The sequence below is a fragment of the Atractosteus spatula genome, chromosome 4 (assembly GCF_055471065.1).
Source record: "Atractosteus spatula isolate fAtrSpa1 chromosome 4, fAtrSpa1.hap1, whole genome shotgun sequence".
Lineage (NCBI taxonomy): Eukaryota > Metazoa > Chordata > Actinopteri > Semionotiformes > Lepisosteidae > Atractosteus > Atractosteus spatula.
The window spans coordinates 17,742,452-17,760,554 of NC_142709.1; the positions used below are offsets into that span (position 1 = coordinate 17,742,452).

The 18,103-nt window shown below is 37.4% G+C and overlaps 1 protein-coding gene across 14 annotated transcripts in view; it reads right to left on the minus strand.

Annotated features, from left to right (window-relative positions):
• Positions 1-18,103, minus strand: part of mycbp2 (MYC binding protein 2) — a 100,158-nt gene that overhangs the window by 71,495 nt on the left and 10,560 nt on the right. For all 14 annotated transcript variants that reach the window (XM_088912510.1, XM_088912516.1, XM_088912513.1 and 11 more), the window contains exons 3-9: positions 9,570-9,785; positions 8,261-8,414; positions 7,833-8,029; positions 3,900-4,142; positions 3,445-3,516; positions 2,696-2,792; positions 1,549-1,622 (exon numbers count right to left, since the gene is read on the minus strand). In XM_088912510.1, the coding sequence (XP_088768636.1) occupies positions 1,549-1,622; positions 2,696-2,792; positions 3,445-3,516; positions 3,900-4,142; positions 7,833-8,029; positions 8,261-8,414; positions 9,570-9,785 (1,053 nt within the window). The remainder of the gene's footprint in view (positions 1-1,548; positions 1,623-2,695; positions 2,793-3,444; positions 3,517-3,899; positions 4,143-7,832; positions 8,030-8,260; positions 8,415-9,569; positions 9,786-18,103) is intronic.

Here is an 18,103-nt window from a genome sequence, read left to right on the forward strand (position 1 = left end):
GCTCAGAGAATTCCACAGGCTGACTTCTGAAGAAATTGCTATGCAAATTATTTCAAAGCAGATACATGAATTTCAAAGTTCTCCCTTCCCCCACCTTCCTTTCTGCATAACAATTTTCAGTTAAGATGAATCAAGAAATATTAAATATGCTTCCTGCCCCTCCCCCAACACACTCAGGCTTTACAGCTTTAGCATGGTGCACTGCCACACAGAGCTTCCCAAGCACAACATCAGGTAGTTAACATGGTAAAAAGAAGATATCAAAGGAATCAGGCAATCAAAGAAGGGTCAAGAGAACAATTATAAAAATGAGATCTGAAAACCAAAACCAATCTAAAATATGGGTGTATGGGCATTTGTGGACAATGTGTTTCTTATCATTACCAAGAACATAATGCATTCCAGAGTCCCAAAGAAGATCAGCTATATATTACATTCTACAATGTTTGTTTCCTTTAGAGGTTCCGGGTTATTATGTGACAATGGTCACAAGTTATCTTGATGTCAATAAACTGAAAAGCTTAAAGCCCTCTTTTTTCTTTCCTTACCTCCACATAGCCAAGCACACTAAGTATTTTTCAGGATTGACTGCTTCAAGCTGTCACCTAGCAACCTGCCAAATCCCTCAGAGAAACCAGTTCTTGTGTGGATGTAACTACAGGAGCTCAACAAACTAATGTCCTTCTGTCTCATGCTTTATTCAATAAACCTACATGGGCTGACAGAACAAATGAGTCTGAAATTAATGCAATTCTATTTTAAAACAAAAGGAGGTTTATAATTCTTGACTTTGTCTATAACTGAGTTCAAATATTGATAGATAAGTTGATAATGCTGCTCACTGCATATCCTCATGGTCCCTAGTACTTCCTTCTGGCATACACAGCATTGTTGATAAAATTCATGATTAGACATGTTCTTTGCAGCTGGAAAGGAAGACAAGGGCTGCATAAGCTTTTATCATCAACTACGCTCACATTGTTGTCGGCATAGAAATTTAGAACAATGCACAGTAACATGCTGCTGTGAAGTGTCAAAACCTGTTTGAGGTGAAAACCTAAAGATAGCAATCAAATCAGCTCAAAACAGCCCCCAGGAAATTCAATTCACAAAGGTCCATACCAAGAGCATAGTTTGCACCCTGTAATCTCAACATCACTGGTTTATTAAGCTAGCTGAGTTCAGGACTCCTCAAACTGCAAAGCATAATTGGCTGAGTCATCCAGGGTTGCTAAGCAACTGTGAACCCAAGGACTTGACAGCTTGCACTGACATCAGCGAGAGACTTGCTGCTTCTCTGATTGCTGAAAACTCTCCTATAAGGTACTATGGGGCTCTCAGCTGTCAATTGCAAGTGGCTGAATAAAAGTGAGCAAGCTGAGTGACAGAATTCATATTACTTCTTACTCCCATACTGGCAGCTGTTACAGGGGTTGCAAGGACAAGCCGAAATAAACAGCCAATTCTGATTGGAAGGGTATAAAAAGAAAAGGTCATCCCATACAAAAATATGAAGTGGAAGTGAATCAGATTTTTAGATGTTCTTACATCTCTGCATGCTGCAATTTGATTGACGTACTCTCCATCCGTGAAAACAATGTTCTGCGCATCAGCTTGGAGCACTGAGGGAAAAAAAGGAAAAAAATCTGATTATTACACATGAAAAGTGCGACACAGGGAGCATAAGTGATATATGAATGCTGTGATGCCACAAGGGACCATCCCTGTAGGGCATTACTTTCCCGAGGCCTCTTTGTTTACAAGCTTTACCCCTGCCCAAGAAGGGCAACAGGACATGTGGTATCCACGAGGCTGGACGTGAGCAATCACTGGAGCACGTATCAGCTGTGCACCCTGCTCCAGTACACATAAATAGAGCTCAGAACAAGGAATAGAATGAGGCATATGGGAGAAGAAGCCAGAATAAGAGTGACACAGGATCTTCACATCAGCCTCTGGTAACACACAGCCTGATATACCGCTAAGACAGCCATCAAGCTGAAAACTCAAGCCACTCAGCTGCTCCGGGCTGAAGACAGGCTGTGGCATTGCCACACCAGCCACATTATTGCTGCTGACATGGCTAATAGGCACGCCTTCAGGCTGAGGACAAGCACCTCTGCTAATCACCTTGGACAGAATTACCTGCCTTTTTTGCTGTGGTAATATAAATAGTGCCTTTTAAATAAACAAGTTTCATTTCAAACCTCAGTCGGGGTTTATCTTTGGTCAGGGACCCACATAGAACTGTTGCCTCTGCTGCGAGTTGCCCCAAGTGGCATCACAATGTATTTTTCTCTTTTTAATCTTGTTACTCTTATTTGCACTTTCTATGTAAATATTTTGGCAAGCCTTTTTGGCCTTTTCAGTATAAAACAGGAGAGAAATGTATCAAGATATCAATGTTACTAATGCTTTATTTCTGGAGCATTCCAGAAACAGAAACTGAGAAATACAGGTTTAAGTCAAGTAAAAAAAAATATATAGAGCTAATGGATTCCATTTTAAAGTGACATAACAAACTGCTATGTGGTACTTAACATTAATTAATAATTAACAAAAAAGACATATAGGAAGTTTAAAACATTTAGCTAACTTGAGCAAAAATACACTCTGACATGTTCTCTTTGCACATTAGCTAACTGGCTACAGAGGTGAAGATGACTGTAAGGCTCCACAATGAAGTGCTCCATACCAGGCATGGTGATGGCCCCCTCCTGCTCCAAGGTCTCAGGATTGATCTTGATAGCATTCATGCTATGACTGTTCATATCTCTGTACAACAAGCAGCCCTGAAGCAGCACAAGTAAAAGAGTTACATAAAGCTGTAAAAATACATCCTCCAGTTATGAATTTAACATTGTTTTTCCCTAATAGAGTCAATAACTTTCAGTAAAAATATAAAATGGCATGCTGGATTTGCCCGAGCTAAAAGTCTGTGACATTTATGAGCCTGAACCATTTTCTACTCATGTGAACTCTATGCCAAAGCTGATGATTTTAATATGACAAGGCCTACACTGCATTCTAATGACAAAAACAGTGCTTGTGCAACAAGAATTCACAGAATTTTTCACCAATATTGTAAGAGGACATTTACTTAAGTAGATGATCAATAAATTAGAAATAATTTATAACGAATTTAAGAATTACTAGAGCTTCAAGTATTTTTGCAACAAGTAGATGTTAATTCCACAATGAAATGAAATAAGAAAGAAAAACAGCATTTCAGCTATGGAGTCTTTCTTTAGGTGTGGATAGCTCCATGGCTAAAATGTTTCTTCTTTTTTATGTTGGAGCGTGCATTTAAACTTTACTTGTTCCAATGTAGACTAATGCAGCTCCCTGCTCTTATCTCTTTAAGCAGTTTTGTTTTATAAAAGTCAACAATGAAAAAACTCAATTACAAAAGTAAATTAATTTCACTGATATTGCAGTAGTTACCTGTGCAAAGCCCAGCCATGACTTCTTCTCTTTTCGGTTTCTTATGCGAGAAGTAGAATTATATACGTGGCCCTGAAAGATTAATGATGTTGAGTATTATTTGACAGGTTTTCCTCACAAATATTCAGTTCCACCAAGTTTCACATTGAAGAGCAAGATCAGCTAAAACTGAAGACAAGCGCCTAATTGAAAACCACAATATCCAATGTGAAAAACATTTTTAAGAGACAGGGGTGAATTAATATTAAATGTAAATATTACCCTATAAAATATAGCCCTTAAATCTTAGTTTAGTAATGTAATCTAACATGGGTTAGTAATGTAATCTAGTTAGAAATGTAGTTAGTAAGTAATGTAATCTAACATGGGTATCAAGGATGAAATAAGAGTATCTTTCGAAAGACATGATAATATTCAGATGCTTTAAAGGCCTGGTAATATTCAGATGCCCCTACCCTGACTGTTCCACTGTATCCAGAGCCTACTTTATACAGCCCATCTTTGCATAAAAGATAGAGAAAGGAGCCATCAGACTGCAGCAGGCATCGCTCATCTTCATCTATGGGGACCTCTTTCAGGACCCATTTGTTCATCAGAGCCGCTTTCTTGATGCCATTTCCAAACCAGTCCTGGATCTGGATTTTTCCAACCAGCACAGCTTGAACACTCCTCTGGAGGGCATTCAGGATGGTGGGCACCTGCAGGATAGAAAGGCACGACCTATGTCACACTGATGGCAAGCATGTAAAAAACCTAGACCTTTGTGCCGATCTATCTATAAAAAGCATATGTGGGAAAAAAAAACAGTCACAAAAAAGCCCTGCAGAGAAACTAGATTAATAGTAAAGGGTTATAATCTATTAAATGGAAAAAGTGAAACAGAGATCTGGAGCCACTAGACTTTCCCTCCTGAGGTCCTGCAACAACTCAAAGCCAAATTGCAAAAGGCGGAGGGGGGTCTGGCAATCTTACATGAAGAAAAACACTTTTGATTTATGGAATTCAGGTTATAAACTTTCGGTTATCGCTATAACCATAACAGGGCGTTACCAAATTCAAGGTCATTAACACATCCAATGTATTAATCCCTCTCATTCACTATTCACTTTTGGGGAGCAGAGTACAGTAGTCTTGAGGAGAAACAAAGAGCACATCCAGGGAAATCCTACCTTGCAAATTGCACTCCACCTGTAATGTGGAGATTAGAAGTTTTCATAAATTTGAGGGAAAATATTTTTCATGTCCAAAATTAATCTAAAGGTTCCAAAGTTACTTGGAATTACTACAGCGGATTAAGTAGAATAATTTGTAAGACAAAATGTGCATGCTTATGGTGACATTCATTATCATGGAGGCAAAGACTGCCTGTACTGAAAACTGTTGTTAAACAGTATTATTTAATACTACTATATCCATCCATCCATTTTCTAACTGCTTTTTCCAAAACAGGTTCACAGGGGAGCTGATGCCTATCCCTGGAAGCAACAAGCACAAGGCAGGATACACCTTAGATGGGATGCCAGCCCACTGCGGGCTATACACAAACAGAAACAAGCTAACACGCACAACGGGGCTACTTTTTCCAGAAGCTAATTAACCTACCAGTATGTCTTTGGACTATGGGAAGAAACTCTGGGAGAAAACCCACACGAATAGGGGGAGAACAAAGTCCAGGCAGAGAGCATCCCTGGTCAAGAAATGAACCCAGTACCCCAGTGCTGTGAGGCAGCAATACTAACCACTCTACCACCCAATACTGCAATACATTCATAATTTAAACAAGAACTTAAAGATGCAGTGCTGATGTTGATATTAGGCGTGTAAACACTTGGCCATTTTTAATTTTAATACATTCATGTTTTGTTATATCGCGACAACATTTAAGATCACATAAACCAAAAAACATTCAAAATGATTTGTATTTAGATTTTGGATTTCAGTAAAGTCCATGACATTTCCAAAAAAACTGAATTTGATCAGGTCCTAACCTAACCATAAATACCCTAACAAACTTAGGTCCAGATATTATTACATAAACAGATTTCAAGCACAATCTGAAAAATGTAAATCATATATTTATGTTTTTTGTATTTATAATTAGCATTTGACTAAACTTATCTACAAAATAATGTGACGAGAAAATATAGAACTATGAACCAAACTAATAGTAAAGGTAAAAATCCAATATATCAATGTATATTTCTGGTACAACTCCAGGAAAAGAATGCGCACATTTATTGACTAATTACACACTGAGGTAAAATGACAGTTGAAGCTAGGGAAAGCTGCTGCTGAAAGCATTCAAGTGGATTAAAGCAGAAAACCATCACATATTCCTAAAAAGGGGCAATAAAAATCTATATCCCTGCCATAAATGTGAATGTTTAACACCTGATAACCAAAGAGGACAAAAAATAGTTTATTTCATGTCAAATACAAGGCTTATTACAATACACACATACAAATGGCAATGGAGTTTTAATGTTATGCACAAAGTACCAATTACCAGAGATATCTAGGACTAGAAAACAATTAAAAACGTAAAATACAAAACTCTCAGCCAACAAATAACAGATATTGCTTCCTTTTAGATATTTACGTTTTTAGTTTTTTTCCCTCCATCGACACAAAAAACCCTTAAAACAAGTGACCCAGCGAACTCCAGATCTTCTTTTTGTTAAAAAGGTTAAACAAGGGATCAACATCAAGCTGCATTGACTGTGACTATATAACTGTCCATTTATAATTTAAAACCATTTTAGAAATTTCCAAATTGTAAAAACGAAAACAGTAAGAGGTAGGCAATCTCTCTCAAACAGTTCTGGGAAGTAATGTTCTTTGATGGCAATAGTATTACCAAAGAAGAAAGAAAGGATATTTTACCACTTTAGATTACAGCATTGTGTTTTTATTTTAATAAAATTAAATGTCAAGAATCAGAGAACACTACTACTGAGTGGCTAATTAAGCACTGCACTGGCTTTACACTAAGTGTTATTAGCCTCAGAGCCCTTGAGATGTCAATAATGGATTCAGTATTAATGGATAACAATATTATCAAAGAGCCCTGTAACCACATGTTAGGGAGTGTCACTACTTGGGATCTTCCCATCCATATTGCAAATGTCTTATGGAGAATACTAAGAATGGGCAACCGACACACCAGAGTACACAGAAATCGGGGATGAGATCACACTCCATTTTAAATACATCAAACTGGATTAGTCACTATACCATTGAATTATCAAATGCGTCCTTGCAGGTCATTTAAAGTTCAAAATGTAACATGTATGACAGAATCAAAGTATAATTGAAACGTTGTACTTTCTCATTTTTATAAATGCAACAGGTATGCACGTTTCATCCAGTGAGTGGCTTATACTTTGGTGCAATATGATACCATAGATGGGTGAACGCAATTTCTACATGTGCTGTATTTATATCTTGTAGACTTAATTTTGTTTTAGCACAGCATTATTTTATAATGCTAGGCAAAGACGATCTAATAACTGCACAATGAATGCAAGTAAATATAAATTCTTAGCCTTCCCTTTTATTGTGCAAATGAGTAAAATATGCAATCTGTGTGTGGACTTCAAACAATCGTTAGATGAGGAGATCATGTTACATCATGTTAATGTAATCCCAGTGATAATTCGTCAACTCACTGTAACATAAAATGATTCTTTCTGCAGTTTTTCAGAGTGAGCTTATGATAATTTTTAATCTCTTCAGCTCCTTCATTTTAATAGGCTATAAATTAGACACTTTGCTACCCTCAATTACTTATTGGATATAGACAACTTTTACTTTTAATATTGTCAGCTTTTTAATAATTTATTAGGACCAAGTATCTAAGAAAAATAACACCTTATTAAAGTTTATGAGAAAAATAATGTAGCTTTGTGGGATGTTACGGGCAGCTAACAAATACCCATCACTGTCTCGAAGTAAGGCTCCATTAGTTTCAGAAATGTGGTGCTGAGACCACCAGTCTCATTTTGGAGTTGACCTGAATACAAATCCATGGCCTCGGATGTCTGGTACTACAAAATGGTTCCATTATGTTCCAATAGCTCTTATGTGAAAACCAGAATACTAGCAAACATTTAAATCCTACCCTTAAAAAGACTGCAATATTTTCAACCATAGAACTCTTATTCCACTAGTAATGGAACATGGATAAGGTTATGAAAGTTTACTACAATATATTTCCATAGTATGTTCAGAATTTTCCTTTATAAAGTGCATTTACTTTGACATGGTTTCACACTGTTCTCATCATGCTTTTTCTTCCTTTACCACCATTTACAATGCTTTGACAAAGTACCACAGTAATTTATAAAGAGACCATATTGTTGAAAAGCTCAAAACTGCAAAGAACTTACCTGAATGGTCTGGCAAGCGTGGCTGCCGTTGTTGGTGAGGATGGCAGAGACAGCTTGCAGGATCTTGCCTGTATCACCCCAGGACACCACCAGGCTGAACAGACAGGCACAAGAAAGTGCCGTCAGAGCCTGGCCTGTGGTGTCGCTCATCCCTGTACTTCGGATCGTTATCTCCAGCAAGAGATGGAACAAGGATTCTGGGAAGCAAAAACGACCAAAAACGAAAAACAAGAAGCTGGTTAGATAATAGTACAAGCAGGATTTATGCTTCTTTCCAGATGGATACTATCAGAAAGTTTTTCAAATGGTGCTTAATTCAAAGGAGAGGTGTAAACAATTCCTGTATAGTCATATGACTGGTATCAGGCAATCAAACCTGCCACTTGATTCATGCAAGAACTAGAAACTTTGTGTCGAGAACTTCGTACCTAGAACCTCAGGGGGCTCAGTCTGGAAGCCTTCTGGTTGCTGGCCTTGCAGCATATCCAGCAGAGCCTGCAAGCTCCTCAGACAAAGCATCGGATGGGAAAACCTGGTCTCCTTTATCAGCTCAAACACCCCACACAGACCAATCCCAATAATCTGGAGGAGGAAAAAAAAAATATTTTCTGAATTTCATTTTAGGGACGATTGTGTGTGTCATCTCATGGAATATCTGGAGTAGGAGAGGGTTTACCTTGAAGGTTTCTAAACATCAGACCATATCTCTCTAGTGGTAAAGAAGATGAAAGGCACCATCATTTCTTTATCAGCGAAATCAAATTTAAATGTTACAGCCGTACAGCAAAGCGTACTTCACAAGACGCAAATATGCAAAATCAAAAAGATTTAGCAGCGTATGACAATTAAATCTGACAATTCTAGATATATGCAAGAAATGCTTTGCAATAATGGTTTACATGTGAAGGTCTACACTTCTAGGTAAGTAATAACATTACTTTAACGGCTGTCTTTGGTGTAATATTTGCATGTTAAGGCTGCTTTTTCTGTATCTATTCAATATTTGTGCTCAATAACTGCAGAATCTGGGGCCACTGTCTTATCAGCTTTGATTAGTGCACACTTTCAGCTGTCAGTGTAGAAATATTTCTTATTAAACAGTTCCAGAAAGGCTTGCTGTTTTAAAGTTGTCATTCTGACAGCAGATTATTTTTAAAGTACAGAAGCAGCAAGGTCTCGGGAAAACAGGAGACTTTCATCCTTAAGCAAAGCTTCCCGTTTAAAAGAATTTCAAGCCCAGCTACATGTAGGTATAACGAGCATACCTATATCATAAGAGCTGTTTTAACTAGCATTCGGAATAAAAAAAAACAAAACAATTGAGGAAATGATTCCATTCTGCTGTCAGTAAGAAAACTATTTTCTTTTACTTTATAATCTCCATATATTCAATTCCGACCACAAGCCCTCCTGACAACTAGACAGGGTAAAGATCTCCAAGTGATATTCCCTACTTTCAATAACTAAATATTTCAACATCAGTAAAAGCAAACAACAGAACCCACAAGGAAGAGAGCTTATAATCATGTTAGCAGTCAGATGAGCTACCATGGGCAATACTACCAATACCTTTTTGACTAAAGCGAAGGTATATTTACCAAAATCTTTCAAGAATTAATCAAACCTGTGAGAACTAAGTGAAAAACTAAATAAAATCGTATTGACTAAGCTGTTAAGTAGAGTATGCGTAATCCTTGAGAGGTTTCCCTTGAGGGCCACGGGAGACGGCACACTGACCTTCGGCAGTTTAACCAATGGCTCTCTGGACTCCTCCTCCTCGTCGCTGTCCGAGTCCCCGCTCTGCACCGAGTTCTTGGAAGCCAAAGCCAGAGAAGTCTCTTTCTGCTGCCATTCCAACACACAATGGCGGACATTGCAGTACACATTGAATGCAGATGGGTTGCTGTGCAGTTTGATATCCGGCACAGAGAAGGCTCCTTCCAGATTCTCGCTCTGTAAAGGAAGAGCCATAGTCATTAGAGAGGAGCAAATCACCAGACTGCGCTCCTTGCTCTTACGCCACCAAATGTAATCAGTGCTGTACATGTTCAGAGCAATACATTTTTAAAGCCAAGGACATTATTGATTTCTGAATGACAGAGAACGGGATTTGTGCTTTGGTATATTGCTCTGGTTTCAGGATACAGAATTATCCTGTATATAATAATGCCTTCATATACAATAATAATTAAATGCCTTCATATACAGCAAAGACTTTATATATATGGATGCAGATATAAAAAACAATCAAATAATATTTGTTTTATGCTTCTGTTGAAGATCCTTGGAGCACATTCTGCCTACAAATTCCTACTAACATTATTTTGTTAACTTAAAGAACCACAACACCCTTTTATACTTCGGGGTTAGAAAGAATCGGCATTGATGAATGCATTTCAAACCATAATTAAAGTAAAATGTACACAGTAGTGTGTAAAACCTCACAATTTACATCACAAAATAGCATTAAACTTAACAACAAAATAATCAAATTTCCAGGTATACGGAGCACCATATTCTGCGTTTCAGAACGAGGCAACAGTACTGGTGAGGTGTAGCGGCCATATTACATTATAAATAAGCAGGCTTGTGACTACTCTTTTAATCCAACAGAAATATTGCTCTCGACTTTGAGAAGGTTTTGCCAGAAAATACAACTTTCTCGTTAACCCTGCATCAAGAACCTGTTAGAACATTTCTGCATTGAAATGTCCGCTGCACAACTTGTACATCACATTAACCTGTGGCGAGACCGGGGGTTTGCAACAACATGATGACCATACAGTACTTTCACAAAGTTCACGATTTTGTGCTTAATTTGGAACTTTTACAATTTTTCAATATGATCACTTAATTTATTTTGTCGAGATTTAATAACCAGCCTGAGAAATTGGGCCTGCAGTTCCCCTATGAACATTTTTTTGCTTCAGCTGCTGAGTTTTGTTTTTATTAATGGGCTTTTTTAAAAAAGACAACACATAATTTTATACCCTGATCACACACAGTAAAAACAGTAGGGGGCAACGTACACATTCACACATTATAAGACAATAAGGTCAACCCCCTGCTTACAACCAAAGTCAAACACGATATGTAGAGTGTGTGAGTAAGGCCTACCCAGAAGGCCATTCCATGGCCTTCTGGAGAGGTCAATCAATACAGTACAACTCAACTGTGGCACTGAAGGAACACAGCCAGATGTCAATTTGGTGGAATGCTAGAACCTCTGAAGTTCACTAGCCACAGACCAGTAGAATCTTCCCACAGCCATGGAGAGAAAGAACAACATGGACAAGCTATCAAAAACCAATACCAGGACATGTGGTGTACAGAACATTATTTAGGCAAAAAAAATTTTTCCTCTTGCCTCATTTTTCTCTCATGCTTATGCATTTTTAGCTCACGCAATCTTCTTAGACTGTGACAAATAATCAAATATGTAAAACATGAAAACATTTTCTAAATAGTTCATTCCCCCTCTCCGTTCTGAAAATATATTTGATAGAAGAGTGAAAACATTAATTTTTAAATGGCTTTTTTCAACTCATAAGTCCAAGACAAAAAAATTCCCCTGTACTGCTGTAAATCAGCACACAACTCTTCCATTTCACTGTGGAAAATATAACCCTAATGAAAATACAAAATATTACCCCAATTTAAAAAAAAGTACAAAGACATAAGTAAATTAGAAAATGTACCACAGATGTCAATCGCTGGACAAGGGTCCAATCCAAACAATTAAGGCATCTGACAATGGACAGGTTACTTTAAAATAATTAGCAGACCAAATCAATAGAATTCATATGCTTATAATCCAGGTATCAGACTATATCCAGTAAACCTAGGCCTCAGACAAAGAAATGTAATCCACTTTAATTTATAAAAAATACCAAATGTAAATAAAAGCAGCAATTAAGTATTATTGTTATTCTTAATACACATGAAAACACTTAATTAAAAATACTCAAATCTGCCTCTGTTGGAAAACAGTAAAATACTGCATTCAGCAGTTTTGCACAAGAGGTAAATGTCCCACTATGCTAATAATCTCATTCTAAAATGAGACACTGTCAGTTTAGATAAGGACACAGACTTCAATTTCTTTCCTTTCCAGTGAGTTCAGACCTTGTGTTAAAGAACTGAAACTACACATTTCCTGACCTCATGCAAATCTTTTTTACAGATGGTCAGCCATTATTGGCAGGTGTAAGAGACTGTGAAATGTGAATTAACTGATGCCTACATCAGTGTACATTTTAAAATATAAATTAAAATGCAAATTAAGAATTGAGCAATTCACTGCAATCTAATCTAGAAATAGCAATTTTGATAGAGTCCTGTTAATCCTGTAAGTGCAGCGGCAGTTCATGGCTACTATTTGGAGTTTCACTAAGCAGAGAGGCAAAAAACAATGAGGATTTGGACCTTTTGCAGTCAAGTAATTAAAAAGATAAGGAGGAAGTAATGCGTTGGGTAAATATCAGTCAAATACATGCAATACAGACAATGTACTTACACTTGATAATATACCATCAAGCATAAAGTGTCACTTTATTTGGAAACGAAACTTAATTTAAAATTCATGCCCGGTTTACACTTTTACACAATAAGCTGTGGTTTTGTATAGCACACATCCTGGCGCAAGCTGTCAGACGCACACCTCAAACCCAAGAAAACACTAAGGCTGCGTCTTCATCTGCCACTGACAGCAAGTAAGCCACAACCAGGCTGCATAAGAAATTAAAACGCCCTTTATTTCTACTTATTTGATGGTTTGTATAAACTGTATTATATGATATAGTGTAATCATACTATACTGCATCAACTTCAACATGATCTGTTTTTAACTTCTGCGAACTTTCAAAGCCAGATGCCCTGCTTTTCATGACTATGTGAAATCTGTTTGATCGATCACATTCATCTTCGCACAGATCTCCACGTATGCCGTCACAAAGTACAACTGGAATTTCAATCCTTCCTTCAGTGCAAGAGTTCCATCCTGCAAGGGCAAGATTTGGAACAAGTTCAATTTAAATTTACGGCTCTTGTTTTTTTACAGGTTTTACAGCAAAATCCTCTGCCAAAAACCTTAATAAGAAGTCTAATTAAAGAGCCCAGAAAGCAAAACCAAAAACATACAGTAGAAAACAGCTGAATGCATTAATAATAGATCATGATGATATTAAGATTTAAATCTGAGGTCAAGATACAGTTGCAGTTGATGCTAAAGGAGTTCATATTGTTACCGCTTGGAGGAGTTAAATTGTACCCATTTGCAAATAATAAATGTTGCACCTGGTCTGGGGCCTTGTTGCTTCTATACTGGAGCCCCAAAATCCTCTTCTGCAGACTAATCTGCGTCAACAATCCATCCTCCCCAGCTCTTCCAAAATCCTGCTGCTGTGTGGTATTATCTCTCACTGCTTCTCCTAGGCAACCGCTACTCCCGACTCTTCACTGACTACCCATCACTCTCATATTCAAGACTTTTATCCTATCCTACTACTCCCTATGGGGGAGTTTCCATGTGCCTTTTACATTTTAATGATTATAGGATTAATATGATGTAGGGGTAGGGGTGGCACAGTGTTTAACACTGCTGCCTCAGAGCACAAGAGCCCTGGGTTCAATCTAGGATCTGTGGTGCTATGCGCATGGACTTTGTATGTTCTCCCCATGTTCATGTTGGTTTTCACTGGGTGCTCTGGTTTCCTCCCACAGCCCAGAAGACATACTGGTATGTTAACTTTTTTCTGACAAAACGGCCCTGATGCGAGTGTGTCCGTGTGTGCCCTGTGATTGGGAGCTCGCCTTGCATCTGTTGCCTGCTGGGACAGGCTCAGGCTCCCACACTACCCTGAAACTGGTGGAGAAACACATTTTCCAATAGAAATCATACAGACTAAAAGGAAAGTTGGGGGCTTATAGGCAAATCAGCCATATGCACATACGTAGAGTAGTTATGCCATTTTTGTGCCAACAGTCAGTAAAATGTGATTTCCACAGCAAGCATGAACAAGTGACAATCACACTTTGACATGAATAATGCATTTACAAGAAGATGTAATAAAGTTTGAATCTGCTTTGTCTGGTCATTTAGAACACTTCTTTTACTAAATTTGCCTAAATACGTCACGAGAGAGTAATGCATCTCCTAATTATTAGCCTGAAATTTTGAACAACAGAACAAATCGATAATTCAGAGAGACAAGCTCCCCAAAAGCAGCTGTTTTCAGATTCCCACAGGTGAAAATCAGCAGAGATGTAGAACTAGTGAGATCCGAGTGATACTCCATTCACCACGCATGCCCCGAAGAGTATTCACATTTTCATATGAAAAACACAATTCCATGCAGAAATGGGTTGTGGCACAAAGTAAACGTAATTAACAGTATTACTCTCTGTGGCAATTGTCCTGAATTTTTTCCCAAATGTGTGCTTCACTACTCGCTGATAAAATAATAATGGAAGCTCAACCAATGACTCCTCCCCCAGCCCCATCATCCTTTTCACTCACACTCTTGGCTATAGCTTCCCTTGGTCTCCCTCACTGCGAACTATCGACAATTACACATTAATATTGCAACAAACACAGTGAAAACGGCTTAATGTTCTTTAAGTTAATCTTTCCTAGAACGCTCCTTCACTTTCCTGTCTGTGCCTCTAATGGAAACACCAAGGAAGGACACTGATGGATTATAACTGTCTGGAAACGGAAGCAGCACAGTGGTAATGTGTCTGGTTCATATCACGAGATGATTGTGTAGATATAAAAAAGCAAAACAAAACTCTGACAATGCCTATGATAACATGGCGCAAACTGAGCTCCGGGACAATTTAAATTCAATTTGTAAACTCAGTTTCTACTTCAATGACAGCACAACATTAAAAAGCAATGTTAAAAGACTCTCGTGCAAATGAGAAAATCAACAGTCATTAATAGTAGATTGTGCATTTTGAAAGCAGCCGATACCCTAAATCATGGAGTTCATACTTGGAAGGCTTGAAAGTCTGTCTCTGCACGTTAATGCTTCAGGAAGTTGAACTTTCAAAATTCAAGCACCAGAAAATTACAGAGTGCAAAATGCAGCAACTTGAAAAACATGTCTCCAGTGCAAATCATGCTTCATATTTTCTAACTTCAAATACATTCCAGAGAAACATTTTATAATTTATTTATTGTAAATAAAAAATACATAATCTCCCCAGTTTAACCCATTTTCATGAGACTAACCCATTCTTAAGGTCAAGAAAATATTAATCAAGAACAAAGAGTTCAGAAATTCCCCAAGTACAGAAAATCTGAATTGAAAATTGCAAGTTTCATCACATCCTTGTTTTAAAGAAAAACAAGGATGTGGCTTTGAGTTTTCTGAGCACCCACTGTGCCTCAGCTATTAAAGTTCTATTAACATATGTACCACAGTAAGTTTTATTTTCACCCCATCTAACAGAAATGAATTTGTTTTATAATAAGCATTGCAAATGTATTCTGCCACAGCAGAAATAAAACTCAGATAGCAAATGAGATTTTGAGGTTATTGTCACTATGTATATGTTAAAGAGCTCCAGCTTGACTTTACTGCTTTTAAATACTGCTTCTTCCCATGTTATAACTTTAATCTGACAGAACCTAAGACTAAACCAGTCGTTTACAGTGTGTTGAAAGAGAAACTGTACTGCAGAATGTTTTAACTACTAATATACAAACTGTTTAGGCTGGGGAAAAAGGCCTAGTAGTACCTAAACAGTATGAAATAACGAGTACTCTCACATCACAAGCAGGAGAACTTGGTCATTAATCCTGTGAATAAGCTAAGAGAAAAGAAACCAAAACAAGTCTAAATTTTACCTGAAGAAGTGTTAAAAATGCAGTTGTACCTGGGGTTTTTTTCTGTCTTACTCTAGCAAATATTGCAACTTCATAATGCAAACATAAATGTTAGGAACAAAAATAGACTATTTAGCTGGTTTTGCTCAATTGATTGCAGCTTATTGATGTGAGGATCTCATCTAACCTTTTCTTGAGAATCTGCATCAATGATATGGCTAGATAAGAGTATTCTGGATAATTCTTTCTATAAAGGTTTCACTACTGCTTTTTCATTCCCAAATTTACATTCAAATCCTTGTTACACTATTGGCCTCTGGGCTAACTACCAGTATCTTGCAGGTTCTAATATTTTTTAATCAAACTCTTGCATTGTCTAATTACTGGACTAAAATGATTAAATTCCTCTAACGCAGGGATTGGCAATGCCTGTCCAGGAAGGCTGATATGCAGGTTTTCATACCAGCTCAGCCCTTAGTGACCTAAATCAGATAATTAGTGGTTTAATGGGATCCATTTAACAACTTCTCTCAGCCTTTAAGTTGCAGGTGTTTTAAAGAGCCCTAGAAGATCTGCAGACACCCCAGACCTCCAGGACGAAAACTGCCCATTTTGTAGGGCTTATAATTAACCCTCTTGCTTTTCTTTTAACAAATTGCAAAACAGTAATATAACTTTCTAAGACTGAGATCAAAACTATACTCAATATTCTAAATGAGACTTCAGCAGACTGTTCTATAATTAATGCAAGTTCTCTCGATTTATATTGTACATAATTTACAATACCCAAACATCTTGTTCTTAAAGACATTCTTAATCCTAAAGGTTTTTGTATTGTCTTTATAAATACCCAAATCTTCCTTAGAAATTACTTCTTCAAGATAAGGATCTCAAGCATATCCTTGTTACCTGTATGCAATATTCTGCAACTGATTTAACTGAACGTTATTCCTAATTATCAGCAGTTACTTTAGCTCCTGTAAATAAGTCATTGACGAATCTGTGGATAAACTATGGCAACCTAAAACAGATCCATGGGCAAAACTGTAGTAACCACTTTTTCATCGTTAGTAATGATACATCTTCTTGTATCATTATTTCAGGCTTATTCAGATTAGTTCTTGTCCATAAAACATTAAAGGAGAACTGCAAAGCTATTTTAAGATTTCAGGGTTAGAAAGAATCAGTATTGATGAGTGCAATTCAAACCACAATGAAAGTAAATGTATATGGCAACATGTAGAACCTCCAATTTACATCACAAAGCAGCCGAAAGTTCCACGTATGCGCAGCACTATACTCTGCGATTCAGAACGAGGCAACACAACTTCCGTTGACGTGAAGTGGCCTTCTGACATCGTAAACAAGCAGGCTTGTGAATACATCTCTTTAATCCAATAGAAATATCGCTTGCGTCTTCAACACTGTTTTGCTGCTGCTACTTAGTTGTTAACTCTACATGCAGATCACATTGGAACATTTCTGCAGTGAAATGTCTACTCCACAACCTGTACATTACATTACTCCTTACAGTTACTTCCGAGCAGGAAGGGCTGCTTCACCTCTCAATTTTTGCAAGCTCTCGTTCTCGTCTCATGACAAGACCAGGGGTTTGCGAAAACATGGCAGCTGGCAGTATTTTCACAAAGTTTACGATTTTGTGCTTAACTCAGAATTTGTAAAAATTTTGTGACACCCTCGATTCATTTATTTTGTTATCGGGATTTAGTAACCCGTCTGAGAAATTGGAAGTGCAAGTAGGTCATGTCATTTTCCTTTTTACAAACCTGAAATCTTTGCAGTAGGATTACTGAAGTTACTACTGGTATATGCTGAAAATCTTCAACGCTTAAAGGTGGTTCAGTTTTCATTTTCATTTTCTCTATCTAAAGGTGTTATAAATTGCTGGTTCAAAATGTATGGACCTGATATTACTTATACATCTAACTCAGATGCACTATTACATGTTGAATGATAGAACTGAACAAGTAAAATCAGTTCAGAGCATTTACTGAAAGATACTAGCTAAGAGGGCTGCTGTCCCTGTATTACTCTTGCCTCTGTTTAATCAAAATTATTCAAAATCAGACAAGGTCTTTAAAAAGATAATACAGTTTACAAACAAGAGGAAGCTATTTAGCCCATCAAGCTCATTTGGTTATTAAAAGCTAATCTGAGGATCACATCCAACAATTTCTTGAAAGAACTGATGGTATCAGCTTTGACAAGATGGCTGGATAGTTTGCTTCAGACTTCACCAAGCCTTTAAATAACATCGTGCATCCGGTCATCCATTTGAAATGTACATTCCCTTACTTTGTGACTTCATGTTTCACTATTTATTCCGAAGGAGGTCATATGGTTGACTTTGCTTATGCCTATAAGGATTCTGAAATCTTGAATCAGATTCCCTTGGAGTCTTTTCTGTTCAAGGCTAAAA